The following is a 15,281-nucleotide window of genomic DNA, read 5'->3' as shown; positions in this document are numbered from 1 at the left end:
GGGGGGGGGGGGGGGGGGGGGGGGGGGGGCCTTAGTTGGTTAAGTGTCTCCCTTCAGCTCGGGTCATGATCTCCAGATCCATGTCCTGGGATCAAGCCCCGAGTTGGGCTCCCTGCCCAGCAGGGAGTCTACTTCTCTCTCTCTCTCTCTGCCCCTCCCCACTACTTGTTCTCTCACTTGCTCTCTCTCAAATAAATAAATAAAATCTTTTAAAAAATAAAGTATTATTCTATTTACAAAAATCATCCTTGCCTTCTTAGTAGCTTCAAGTTCAGCCACATAAAACTGAAGAATACGCTCAATTGTATGGTTTATTTCTGACTGAAGACAGGGGATTTGCAGCTTCTGGAATCTGAAAGTAATTGAAGGTGAATAATTTAAAAGTAAATGAGAAACATACTTAATTGCTGCCATCCTAAAAACCCATGCATTCACTCATTTTGACAAATATCTCTACCAGGCCTCATCCATTGTCCCAGGATTCAGAGAGGAACACAACAGGTGTAGTTCCAGCCCTCGTGGAGCCTCCAGTTATGTTATGGAAAATGCAGATTTAGTCAAGAGTTACATAAATAATTATTTAAACTACACGGGTACCAGAAATGCATATATCAAGGGAACCCAGCCAAGTCTGGGGAGTCGAGAAAGACTTCCCTTAGAAGGAGACATTGAAACCAAAATTGAAAAGATGAGTTGGGGGGTTGGCTTCACAAAGATGGAGGCCAGCACACTGAGCATCCCTCTGCCAGTATTAATGTTCACATCATTCCAAATGGCCATATCATAACAATGATCTGTCAGCCAAACATTACTTCCCCTTTCAGACTAAGTGATGCACAGGAAGCACTAGGACAATAACATCCCAATAATAAAGTGATTTTACACAGTGTACTATAGGTAAAAAGAGAGACAGATGGACCGCAAGATAGATAGAGACACAGAGAGAAATCACCAAGAAATTAGTACTGCCATCTGTCTGTACAGTACTTTCATTGGTCAAAATCATTTCATAAGTCTGGTTTGACTCTTTCAGTGGTGTCATGAGGTAAGGTCTCACAGGTATGGTCCATCATTACAAAGACGTGGAACTCTAGCAAAACTGGGCCCAAACCCAGAGGCACTGGCTCTCAGGAAAGAGTTCCCAAAGGGTCCCTAACAGAGGACATGAGTCCTCCCTGAGCTCGAAGGAAATGGCCTGTAGTCCAGGCTGTCCTTCCTGCCCTTCAGGGGAGCACTGTTGTCAGGATAGAGGAAAAGGAAGCAGCAGGAACACTCTGGAGGAAAATGGGAAATTTGAGAATCTACTACCCTTAGATAATTTAACTTTTGGAAATCCTTGCAGTATGCAGAATTAAATATTATTTGCTCCCTTTCCAATAATGTCTATGAAATTAACCTCAAATATATTACATACCTGGAGGAAAAATCATGTATAATAATTCCATTTTCTTATCGGAAGACTTTTGCTTCAAAAAATGCAATGAAAAGTATCATACTATATTTCACATTTTTACCAGTTTACTTAATGGTAATTGAAAGATTAATGTTTATAAGTCTTAAAGTTTACAGAGGGGAGATTTCCAAAATTATCTTATTTGAAATTGTATTTTCAGATATAAAGTTATCACACCTAGAAACTACACCCTTAATGTATTATAAATACCTTTGAAGCAGCTGAAGGGCCTGCTGAGAAGATAAGATTTTCCCAAAAGTACTGTTCATAAATGCTTGTATTTGTATCTAAAATAAAATATTAATATTCCATTGATTTGGGGCATTAAGAAAGAGATTGTTTTTGTTTAACAACAATTAATGATTTTTCTACAGAATCAAAATAACCTGAAACACACCTACCATCTAAGCATCTAGAACTGCACTATCCAGCATGGTGGCCACATGTGGCTACTGAGCACTTGAAAGGTCAGTATTTGGAAGTGAGATGTAAAGTAAAATGCACACTAGATTTCAAAGGCTTAGCACACACACACACAAGAATGTAAAATATCTCAATGATTTTTATTTCAACATGTAAAATGGTAATATTTTGAATATTTGGGTTGAAAAATGTATTATTAAAATTAATTTCACCTGCTTCTTTCAACTCCTATTCATGTGGCTACTAGAAAAATTAAAATTACATATGTGGTTTGCATTTGCTGTTTATTATTTATTGGATATGACTGACCTAAAGATTTATAAAAGGAGTGTATGTCCCTTACCAAGCTTATTTCTTGGAACATTTAGAATTTCTAAGCATATTGGGAGAGCAACGTGACACTGTAGACACCCAGGGTTAACAGGTGTCATTTTACAACACTGCTGCTCTCAGAAACCCTTTTGCAACATTAAGGAAGAACAAGAAAAAGAAAATATTATTCTAAGACTCCCACTATCCTTAGCAATGAACTCCAAACTCCTGTACCCAATGGAACTGACGTTCTTTGCAAATTACTTTCACTTATAAATTGGCATGGTCTACTAATATAGGCCATGTTTATTAATCAAAATTTGGGAGAGGAAGGAAAATTTAAACACTGACACCTCTTTGAAAATATTAAAAATTTAAGATGGCCTCTAAATACACTGTTAAAATTTGTACATAAGGCCACAGAAAAGCCTTTATAACATACAATCTTTATTAATAAATCATAAAAATATGGAATGCAGCAAAAGTAGTTCAAAGAGGGAAGTTTATAGCAACACAGGCCTGCCTCAAGAAGCAAGAAAAATCTCAAATACACAACCTAACCTTTTACATAAAGGAGCTAGAAAAAGAAGAACAAATTAAACCCAACACCAGCAGAAGGAAAGAATTAATAAATATTATAGTAGAAATAAATGACATAAAAACTGAAAAGCAAAACAGAAAACAATAGATCAATGAAACCAGCAGCTCATTCTTTGAGATCAACCAAATTGATAAACCTCTAGCCAGTCATAAAAGACAAAGAAAGAGAGAGAAAAAGAGGACTCAAACAAAATCACTAATGAAAGAGGAGAAATAACAACCAACCCTAAAGAAGACAATTGTAACAGCATATTATGAAAACCTATATACCAAAAAATTGGACAACTTAGAAGAAATGGATAAATTCCTAGAAACATTTAACTTCCCAAAACTAAAGTAGGAAGAAATAGAAAATTTGAACAGACCAATTACCAGAAATGAAATTGAATCAGTAATCAAAAAACTTGCAATACAAAAGCCCAGGATCAGACTGTGTCACAGGCAAATTCTACCAAATATTTAATGAAGAGTTAATACCCATTCTTCTCAAACTATTCCAAAAAATACAAGAGGAAGGAAAACTTCCAAATTCATTTCATGAGGCCAGTATCACCCTGATACCAAAACCAGATAAAGACATCACAAAAAAAGATAACTACAGCCCATTATCTCTCATGAATATAGATGCAAAAATCCCCAACAAAATATTAGAAAACCAAATCCAACAATATATTTTAAAAATTACATACCATGATCAAGTAGGATTTATTTCATGGACGCAGGGGTGGTTTAATATTCACAAAACAATTGACATGATACATCACATCAGTAATAAAAAAGGATAAAAACCATATGACAATTCAACAGATGCAGAAAAGCATTTGACAAATTACAACATCCATTCATGATAAAAAACCCTCTGTAAAGTATGCCTAGAGGGAACATATCTCAACTTAATAAAGGCCTTATATGAAAATCCACAGCCAAAATCATACTCAATGGTGAAAAACTGAGAGCTTTTCCCCCAAGGACAGGAACAAGTCCACTCTCACCACTTTTATTCAGCATAGTATGGAAGACCTAGCTACAGCAATCAGACAACATAAAGAAATAAAAGGCATTCAAATTGGTAAGGAAGAAGTAAAATTCTCACTATTCGTAGATGACATGACACTATGTATAGAAAATCCTAAAGACTCCACCAAAAAACTACTAGAACTGATCAATTCAGTAAAGCCACAGAATACAAAATCAATATACAGAAATCTCTTGCATTCCTATACACCAATAATGAAGCAGCAGACAGTGAAATGAAGAAAACAATCCCATTTATAATTATCCAAAACCAATAAAATATCTAGGAATAAACTTAACCAAAGAGGTGAAAGACCTGTACTCTGAAACCTATAAAACACTGATGAAAGAAATTCAAGACAACATAAAGAAATGGAAAGACACTCCATGCTCATGAGTTAGAAGAAGAAATATTGTTAAAATGTCTATACTACCCAAAGCAGTCTTCAGATTTAATGTAATCCTTATCAAAAGACCCACAGCATTTTTCACAGAGCTAGAACAAACAACCTTAAAGTTTGTATGGAACCACAAAAAACCCTGAATAGGCAAAGCAATCTTGAAAAAGAAAAAACTGGAGGTATCACAATTCCAGATTTCAAGTTATATTACAAAGCAGTAGTAGTTAAAATGGTATAATACTGGCATAAAAATAGACACATAAATCAATGGAATAGAACAGAAAACCCAGAAATGGACCCACAATGATATGGTCAATTAATCTTCAACAAAGGAGGAATGAACATACAATGGGAAAATGACAGTCTCTTCAACAAATGGTGTTGGGAAAACTGGACAGCCACATGCAAAAGGATTAAACTGAGCCACTTTCTTTCACCACACACAAAAATAAACTCAAAATAGATTAAAGACCTAAATGTGAGACCTGAACCCATAAAAGTCCTTGAAGAGAGCACAAGCAGTAATCTCTCTGACATTGGCCCTAGTAAACATTTTTCTAGATATGTCTCCTGAGGCAAGGGAAACAAAAGCAAAAATAAACTATTAGGTCTACATCAAAATAAAAAGCTTCTGCACAGTAAAGGAAACAATCAACAAAACTAAAAGGCAACCTACTGAATGGAAGAAGATATTCGTAAATGATGTATCCAATAAAGGATTAGTATCCAAAATATATGAAGAACTCATACAACTCAATACCCCAAAATAAATAATCCAATTTAAAAATGGGCAGGGGGCACCTGGGTGGCTCCAGTAGTTAAGTGTCTGACTCTTGATTTCAGCTTGAGTCATGATCTCAAGGTCAGGGGATCAAGCCATACATCGGGCTCCATGCTCAGCAAGGAGCCTTCTTAGGGTTTTCACTCTTCCTCTCCTTCTGCCCCTCCCCCTGCTCTCTCTCTCTCAAATAAAATAATAAAATAAAATAAAATAAAATAATAAAAAAAATTGTTTAAATGGGCAGAAGACATGAACAGACATTTCTTCAAAGAAGACATACAGATGGCCAACAGATACATGAAAAGATGCTCAATGTCACTCATCATCAGGGAAATGCAAATCAAAACAACCATGAGATATCATCTCACACCTGTCAGAATGACTAAAATCAACAACACAAGAGACAACAGGTGTTGGCGAGGATGTGGAGAAAAAGAAACCCTCTTGCACTGTTAGTAGGAATGCAAATTGGTGCAGCCATTGTAGAAAACTGTATGGAGGTTCCTTAAAAAATTAAAAATAGAACTACCCTCTGATCCAGTAATCACACTACTGGATAGTGTGGCTCACACAAAATTTACAAAACACTAATTCAGAAATCTACATACACCTCTGTGTTTACTGCAACATTATTTACAATATCCAAACTATGGAAGCAGACCAAGTGTCCGTCGATAGATGTGGTATATAAAAAAGAATGAAATCTTGCCATTTGCAACATGGATAGAGCTAGAGTATAATGTTGAGTGAAACAAGTCAGTCAGAGAAAGACAAATATTATAGGATTTCACTCATATGTGGAAATTAAGAAACAAAACAAATGAGCAAAGGAAAAAAAAGAGAGAGAGAGACAAACCAAGAAACAAACTCTTAACTATAGAGAACAAACTGATGGTTACCAGAGGGGAGGGAGGTGGGGGGAATGGGAGAAGTAGGGGATGGGAATTAAAGAATACATTTATCATGATGAAAAAAATTAAATGATAAAAAATAAATTATAAAAATTTAAGCAGGGGTGACTGGGTGGCTCAGTCTGTTACACTTCTGACTTTGGCTCAGGTCATGATCTCAGGGTCCTGTGATTGAGACCTGCATTGGGCTCCCTGCTCAGCGAGGAGTCTGCTTGTCTCTCTCCTTCTGCTCCTCCCCCTGCTTTTGCTCTCTCTCTCTCTCTCTCAAATAAATAAAATCTTTAAAAAAATAAGTTAAGCAGTAAGTTTTTTTTTTAAACCCACAAATTCCCATTGCCATAAAGCTATAATGCCTAGAGCATTTTGGAAGCAAACTCCATTCTGCCCAACCAGCCAAACACTGTAAGTAATAACTAAAACATAACTTAATATCAAACAAATTGATATTTCAAAACTTAATTTCAAAAACTGAAAGGAAATCTATGTCAAAAAGAAATGGTACTGTTAGAATTTTAGTATCATTCTTATTTATATTGCCTAGATTACCTTAATATAATTTTTAAAGAATCTTTAAAAAATAAATGAAAAATATATATATATATAGCATTCTTCACCTTCATGGCAAGAATTTCAGATTCAGGAAGCGGATAGAGTATATTCCTGTCCCTCTCTGTATCTCCAGGACATTCTGCAGCAAAAGGAGACCATTCCCTGGGGCTAAGCCTGGGTTTACAGTAGTTTACAGTAAGATAGTAACTGAGGTCATGTAAGTCCAAAAGGTGGGAGAGAAATATGTTGCAGGGTCACCAGACATATTATTTTTAAGTACCCTTCATCCTTCTGGTATCCCTTAAGCTATGACAAACAGGATGAGGTCCTCTTTAGAGCTGTCCTCCAAGCTGTAGAGAGAATGTGGTCATAAAGTACAAGGCCAAGGGGAGAGCGGGCCATCTTCCTAATTTGTCCTCAAATCTTTTCACACTTAAAACAAAAAATAAGGATTACACACTTTCTCTTAGCCTGGAAAAATGACATTGGCTCCTCAGCACAACAAAAACCATATACAAATTCCAATGCAAACTAAAAATGAACCCCAGCTATAATAACCCTTTGGCCTTCTGGGTATTCATTGATATCTTTTACTGAATATGCTCATTTTTCATTAAAAAAAAGATGGAAAATATTTTGTGGACTAGTTAAAAAATTTTTCATGCTGGCAAATAGTTTTGATCAATTACACAACAGTAACTTCTAATAAATAGTAAATATGTGAATTCCAGTACTATTGGTTACATTTCAGCTTTACTAAAGTAAAAGTATGTATAATTACTTACCTCTAAACCACTGATTTTTGTCATGAACTCTGAGAAATCTGTATCAAATTCTGTCCTTCTTGGATCCAGAATGTCATATTGTTTTTTCTTAACCCCTTGATACATGTTTTTGAATTTTATTGACATAATATCTATTCCCTCTATGGTGGAATTACTCAAGGCTGAATATGTTTGCACAATAGTTATCATTTCTGTAATCTTAAAAAGAGAAGTGTTATTTTAGAAATGGGATATTAGGACCCTTCCCTAGAATAAACTCTTAATGAATCATTGATTTAAAAAAACAAACCAAGGGGCACTTGGCTGGTTCAGTTAGCACAGCATGTGACTCTTGATCTTGGGGTTGTGAGTTCGAGCCCCATGCTGGGTGTGGAGATTACTTTAAAACAAATTCTTTAGGGGCACCTGGGTGGTGCAGTCAGTTGAGCATCTGACTCTTGGTTTCGGCTCAGTCGTGATCTCAGGGTGGTGAGATGGAGCCCCACACACGGCTCTGCACTCAGCGTGGAGTCTACTTGGGTTTTTCTCTCCCTCTCCCTCTCTCTCTGCCACTCCCCACTGTGCTCTCTCTCTCTCTCAAAATAATAAATCTTTTAAAAAATCTTTAAAATAAATTTAAAAAATAAAGAAAGAAAAGAAAAAATAAAAAACAAACCAATAAACAGCCCTTAAGATCATTTAGCTAAAACCAGCCAGAGGAGATAAAATGGAAGACAAATCTCTGTCACCAATCATTACTATTCTTAGACTATTTCTATCATATCCAGAGAGGGCTTGCTACATTTCTCAGATCTTGATCACTTTGTCTCTCAAAAGGGGAAAGGAAAGAATTTGAGTAAAAGCTCTTACAGATGTCTGAATAGCTTCATCCTTTTGCTCTGGAGAACTTTCTGAAAATCATTTTCAAAAGCTTTAGCATTCTTCTTGGCCCTCACCACAGTTCTGATATGTAAGTCTAGCATAAATCCACCTGTGTTTTCCCTTTCACCTGCATTCAGGCAACCAAAGGCCCAAGAAGCCTGAAGACAACTACAGTCCCTTCTGACCCTCAGGAGACTTGGGAAACCCTCAAAATGAACTTAACTAACAAATGGCTGCCTCTCGCTCAATGTACCACCACCACCTACTTCACACACCAAAAACAAAAGTCCTTCACGTCTACAGGCTACTCAGTTCCTGAATCTTCATCAGTGATTCCCCACTTTGATTCCTGCTTTGGAGAACAATGCTCAAAGCTCTCCAGGATGGGCCCATGCGTCCAATTGCCAAACAGAAAATAAACCTGTTTTCAGGGGATTCCTCCAAATATTACACACCATGAAGACAACACTACCGGTCCTCCTAAGAAGCCTGCAGAATTTACATAAACTCCCTGTGCACGTCAACCCAGATGACCATTTTCAGAGCAACTTTCACTCTTACACCACTATTTCTGTACACTTCCAAACACCACTGTCATCCTAGAAGCCAGCCCAAACCTGGAGGAAATACAAACTGCCTGCAATTTGCAGCATGCTGTATATACTGTATGTAAAGATGAGAAATACTTGGGTCTCCTACCAACACATACAGTCCACTCACCTTAAAAAATAAAAACAAACTGCAGAACTCAAACTACCCACATGCTCTGCTTTTCTAAGCTGCCAAGACTCTGCCCATTATCCCTTACCCTGCCACCTGGTCCCAACAGCCAGATGCTGGGATGGAATTCCTGTCACTAACACAACCTCCATTTTGTCCATGGGTGGCTGAGGAGTCATCAAGAGGCAGAGACAGCAGTCTGTCCCAGGCTTGGCCTTTCAAACTCAGCCAGTATGTCTCCCACTCCCAACACCACATAGCAACAACGTGAAAGCCAGTCATGGTGATCAACCTCGACCATGCTCCTGCTTGTTTGTTCTTATCTTGGCTTTTTCATCAGCTCTCTCTTTATCTGCTTTTGACCCTCTGATTGACAACCAACTTGTAATCCCTTCTCTGCTCACCAGCCTTGGCACCCTTTCCAGTTCTCAACTTGCTATGTTTGTCTCATTTCAGCATCACTCTACCCCACCTACAAGGCTCCAGTGCCTTAAATCTCCCCCCAGCAATACCAGCTTCCCATCCCTTCTCTCTCATAAACGTTTGGGGTGAGAAGAAAATAAAACTAAAGACAGGGCTCTGGGAAACACCAATATTCACCAAAATTCATATGGCAGGAAGAGGAAAAAGAAGCAAAGTACATCCTTAATTCTGGCTCTTTAGGACAGACTAACCCTTAATGCACCATCAAGTCTCCACCTATCAACAGAAGGTGCACTTCAGGCAACTTAGTGACATACAAGAACCTTCCTCACTTGTTCTTAAACATTTCTGCCTAACTCTGAGGTCTCAGCTCTCCAACCCCAACCTCAGTGCTGTCTGCCCTGTGACTTTGCCATGTGTTCATCCTGACATCTTAATCTCTGCTTTCCCTAATAGGCTTTGACTTAGCTTGCCCTTCTGACTCTTCTCTTCTACTATATCAGAGTTTACAGAGGTAGCCCAACAGTGGTCCCTACTGTGGCCCACTCATCAGGAGAAGCCCATCCAGGTAGCTCAGTAACCACCTCTGGGAGATTATGGAAAACCCTGGCCACATTTCAGGGTACATTTTATAGCCCCATCTTTGCAAATCTGGATACCAATATTCACCAGTTACACATGGGACTGATGCCTATCAACTAAGGGATTCTTAGTACAAGGGAATTGGGATAACCTAGCAATCAGAATGCACTTTAGGTGAAGTCTCCAGGGGGGTGCTGCATTAGCTCTGGTTGCTGAGCCCTTGTGGCATGAAGTTGTATCCTTAAGATTAGAGGCAAGACTTCTCCAGAGGTAGAGTCAGGTAATTGGTTAGTGCAGCTGGCCATTACCACCCACTTCCTCTAGCATCAGGAATATTCAGGCTGCTACTTCATGGATAGATGCCCATTATGCCCAGCATTAGACCTGCCACCAAAATCTTTACTGCTAATGGGCTAACCATTAAAGTCCAACCCTGAAACTCTACCAAGTGTAAAACTATACCCAAATTGTCAAGGGGACTAGCCCCTGGAAAAATTTAGAATAACCAAGACCTACCCCAAGCTTTACACTACGGTGCATTCAGAAACATTAAGCATCTTTATGGAACAAGGTCTGACCAATGGCGCCTCCATGCCAATAACCTTCTAATTGGACATTTGTCCCCAAGAAATCTCTATTGTTCACAAAACAACTCCATACAACAGTTTCCTACATAGAGTACAAAAGCACAAGCAACAGAAAAAAATCATAAATTGGACTTTACCAAAATTAAAAACTATTGTGCTTCAAAGGACACCATCAAGAAAGTGAAAAGATAACTCACAGAATGGATAAAAATATAATATCTGATAAGAGACTCATACCCAGAATATATAAAGAACTCTTACAACTCAGCAATAAAAATACAAATAACAAATTAAAAATGTGCAAAGGATGTGACTATAATTTCTCCAAAGAAGAATTATGAATGGACTATAAGCAAATTAAAAGATGTTCAGCATCATTAGTCATCAGCAAAATGCAAATCAAAACCATAGTGAGATAGATATTACTTCACACCCTCTAGTTTGTCTAAATTCAAAAAGGTAGACAATAATAAGTATTGACAAGGATGTGGAAAATCAAAACCCTCATACATTGCTGGTGAAAATGTAAAATGACACAGCTGTTTTGAAAAATGGTTTGGCAGTTCCTCAAAAAGTTACCATATGGCCCAGAGATTCCAATCCTATGTATATACTCAAGAGAAACAACAACATGTGTCCACACAAGAACATGTACAAACATGTTCACAGCAGCATTATTCATACTAGTCAAGAAGTGGAAACAACCAAAGTGTCCATCAACTAATGAGTGGATAAATAAAATGTGGCATCCATAAAATGTCATATGATTCAGCAATAAAAAATAATGCTACAACATGGATGAACCTTCAAAACATGATGCTAAGTGAAAGACGTCACTCACAAAAGACCACATATTATATGATTTCATTTATATAAAATGTTCCAAACAGGCAAATCTATAGAAACAGAAAGTAGATTAGTGGCTGCTTAGGGGTTAGTAGAGGGGAGAATAGAGTGTGAAAGGTGGATGGGCTTTTTTTAGTGGGAACAAAAATGTGCTAAAACTAGACTATGGTAATGTTACACAACGCTTTGAATATATTAGAAAATACAGACTTGTACAATTTAAATTGGTGAATTGTACGGTATGTGAATTATATCTCAGTAAAGCTGCTAAAGAAACAAACAAAAAAACAGCTCCACACAAGCATGTATGAAGGACCCCACTCAATAACTTGGTTCTCTTCATCACCCACACTTTCCTATCCTGGACAGATCAGGAGAGTACAGATAAAAACCAGGCTTCCAGACATGTCTAGGAGATGCCCTTCAACCTGTGTGATGCCCTCACCAATTTCCAACAAATGATGAACAGAATCCTAAATATTACCAGGACCTAGGGAGTGGGCCAACTCCTGGAGGAGAAGAAAGGGTGGTACCTACGTGATATCTTTATACACTTTTCAAAAGCTGACTCCAAGAAGCCTCTGGTATGGGCTTCCCGATACCCCCTGAAAAAATATCACCCCCTCAGCTAGAGCTAATACATGAATCAAAGGTGAAGTGTCTGACCCGTGCCTGCCCAGCAAAGGCTCCCTCACACAATGTGTAGGTATACACCATTTTTACTGGCCTAGAAAGAGAAGGTGTCTATACATCCAGATATTGCACTACTACTGGGTTCCACCAGGTATTGTGAGCATTTCACCACACACTTTCCCTCAGCCTAATACAATCGTTAGACACAGAAGCTTCTAAGGTCAAGCTCCATAGGTAGAGGTAGAATTGAGGTCTTGACAGAGGGGAAAGTCTGCAATAGCTTTGCAGTCATCAGGACTGAAAAATAAGTTAGACCAAAATGTAGTGATCTGTAAGTAATAGGAACAGATTCATATCAACAGAGAGACAAGAGATCCAGGTCAGTAATTTTCAACTGTGCCACATAAAGTACGAAATAACCAGAAGGGGAGGGGTGGTGTGGATACAGTGACTGAACATTGGTTACCTTCTCCAGTCTTTTGCAGAAAGCTTCAAATTTTCCAAATATATACATTTCTGAAACCTCAAAAGATTTTTCCCCTGAGGATTCTAAAATCTGTTTCCTTGTTTTATGAAAAGATGTCTGATATTCCTTGAATAGAAAAATGCAATCCTATGAGAAAATTAAAAGAAGGAGAGAACAGGTGATGAGAGTTTATTCAGGAGTCAATCATTCAAGAATCTGTCCTCATGCAGAACTGATCACACCAGCCCAACAGGAGCTGTTGCTGTTGAAATTAAAACTCAAGTTCTCCACCTACATATTGAGAAGTCTGGGAATGTGAATGTAGTTTCCTCTTAATTTACATCATATTATTATCTTCTTCATTCTCACTATTTCCCTTCTCTCCTATCCTTACCAGAGTATGTAATACATTGTTTGCACATTTTCATGGCTAATTAGAATTCCTGGGGGGTCAGAAATTATCTCTCAATTCTATTTATTATCACTCATCTATCACTTAGTATCTGTCTTCTCTTCAGCATTCCTTACATACAGGTATGTAAAATATTAAGACTCTGTGATACTAATTTATTGTCCAACCACTGTTTCTCCACGAGGAAATCCTAGAGTCTTTGTGAGTACATTGCTGAAACCCTAGTATTTGATTACAGTTGTCCCACTGGCCAGGCTGGAGAACCTGTTAGAAATATAAAAGAGGACAGAGTCCCTAGGGTCCAATAGGAATTCTCTGTCATTTGAGTTAACATTTCCAACAAACCATTAAAAAAAATAATGTTGGGGCGGAGCAAGATGGCGGAGGAGTAGGAGACCTGGATTTCGTCTCCTCTCAGGAATTCAGCTGGATAGGGATCAAACCATTCTGAACACCAACAAACTCTACAGGAGATCGAAGAAAAGAATAGCAACAACTCTCTGAACAGAAAAGCGACCATTTTCTGGAAGGTAGGACGTGCAGAGAAGTGAATCCGAGGCGATATTCGGGAGGATAGACGGCGGGGGGCGGGGGGGCTCCACCGGCTGCTTCTGGCAAGTGATAGAGCCGTGGAGCACAAAATCAGAACTCTTAGAAGTCTGCTCCACTGAGGGATGTCACTCCAGTGGCTAAGCAGGGGGTGGAACCCTCATGGGACAGTGTGGTCTCAGGACCCTCGGGGTCACAGAAAGACCGGGGGTGCCTGAGTGTGGCAGAGCTCCCAGGTAACGGAGCAGGGAAGCCGGCTGCAGAGGCGGAGCCCAGGCACGGGCTCTCAGCTCGGGGTTGCCATAAACCGTGATCCGCGGCACAGTCGGGCCCCTGCTCCTCCAGCAGGGACCCAACAAGCGGCAGATCTGGGGAGACTCCCCTTCCTCCCCCAGGAGGAGCAGCACGGGAGCGCACCGCAGGGATCTGCTGGGTTTGGAGACTCCACACCGAGTCAGGTGCCAGAGATAGAAATGCTCAGTCATAGGCCAGGTGAGCATAGAGTGCGGCCGGAGACCAGGGAGACAGGAGTGACTGACTGCTTTTCTCTGGGGGCTCCCTGAGGAACGGGGCCCCGAGTTCTCAGCTCCTCCAGGGCAGAGATTGAGAGGCCACCATTTTCACTCTCCGCCTCCAAAGCTGTACAGAAAGCTTGCAGGGAACAAACGCTCCTGAGAGCAAACCCAAGCAGATAACTTAGCCCGGACCAGGCAAGGGTGGGGCAATTCCGCCTCCAGCAAAGACATTTGGGAACCATGGCAACAGGCCCCTCCCCCAGGAGATCAGCAAGAACAGCCAGCCAAGACCAAGTTTACCGATCAATGAGCACGGCAGAACTCCAGCGCTAGGGGAATAATGCACATAGAATCCATGGCTTTTTTACCATGACTCTTTAGTCTTTCAAAGTTAATTTTTTAACTGTTTTTTTTTTTTTAATTTTTCTTTTTCCCTTTTTCAACCAACATCTTATCAATCCCTTTTTTAAAAAACATTTTTATTTTTCATTTTTAGAGTCATATTCTATCCCTTCATAGTAGTTACCCTTATTTTTGGCATATATATATAAGTTGTTCTTTCTTTAAAATTTTGAGATAGTTTCTTCTAACAGATCAAAATATACCCTAAATCTCTAGTGTATGGTTTTGTTCTACTCTCCTGCCTGATCACATTCTCTCCCTTTTTTTTCTTTTTTTTTTTTAAATCCTCTTTCTTTTTTCAAACAACTTCTTATCAATTCCTTTTATAAAATTTTTTATAATTTTCATCTTTACAGTCATATTCCATCCCTTCATCATATCAACCCTTATTTTTGTACATATATAAGTTTTTCTTTCTTTAAAATTTTGGGAGGCACTTTCTTCTACCAGACCAAAATACACCCAAAATCTAGTGTGTGGCACTGATCTATTTACCAGCCTGATCATATTTGATCACATTCTGGTTTTTTTTGTTTTGTCCTGTTTTTGTTTGTTTTTATCTTTTCCTTTTTTTTTTTTTTTTTCTTTTTTCTTTCTTTCCCTTTCTTTCCCCTTGGCTTCAGGTCTTTTCTGATTTGTTTAGAGTATATTTTCTAGGGACGTTGTTACCCTATTAGCATTTTGTTCTCTCATTAATCTATTCTCCTCTGCACAAAATGACAAGATGGAAAAATCACCTCAACAAAAAGAAAAAGAGGTAGTACCGACTGCCAGGGACCTACTCAATATGGACATTAGTACAATGTCGGATCTAGAGTTCAGAATCATCACTTTAAAGATACTAGCTGGGCTTGAAAAAAGCATGGAAGTTATTAGAGAAACCCTTTCTGGAGAAATAAAAGAACTAAAATATAACCAAAGCGAAATCAAAAAGGCTATTAATGAGGTGCAATCAAAAATGGGGGCGCTAACTGCTAGGATAAATGAGGAAGAAGAGAGATATAGAGATATAGTGATATAGTGATATAGAAGACCAAATGATGGAAAATAAAGAAG

General features: G+C 38.7%; 1 protein-coding gene across 1 annotated transcript in view; it reads right to left on the bottom strand.

Moving 5' to 3' along the window:
* Positions 1–15,281, bottom strand: part of DNAH8 (dynein axonemal heavy chain 8) — a 397,226-nt gene that overhangs the window by 307,795 nt on the left and 74,150 nt on the right. Inside the window, exons 12-15 of the mRNA XM_034991238.1 lie at positions 12,348–12,494; positions 7,230–7,427; positions 1,664–1,740; positions 253–352 (exon numbers count right to left, since the gene is read on the bottom strand). Coding sequence (XP_034847129.1) covers positions 253–352; positions 1,664–1,740; positions 7,230–7,427; positions 12,348–12,494 — 522 coding nt within the window. The remainder of the gene's footprint in view (positions 1–252; positions 353–1,663; positions 1,741–7,229; positions 7,428–12,347; positions 12,495–15,281) is intronic.

The sequence above is a fragment of the Mirounga leonina genome, unplaced genomic scaffold (genome assembly GCF_011800145.1).
Source record: "Mirounga leonina isolate KUSES-001 unplaced genomic scaffold, KU_Mleo_1.0 Mir_53, whole genome shotgun sequence".
Lineage (NCBI taxonomy): Eukaryota > Metazoa > Chordata > Mammalia > Carnivora > Phocidae > Mirounga > Mirounga leonina.
This window is presented reverse-complemented; position numbering and strand designations above follow the sequence as displayed.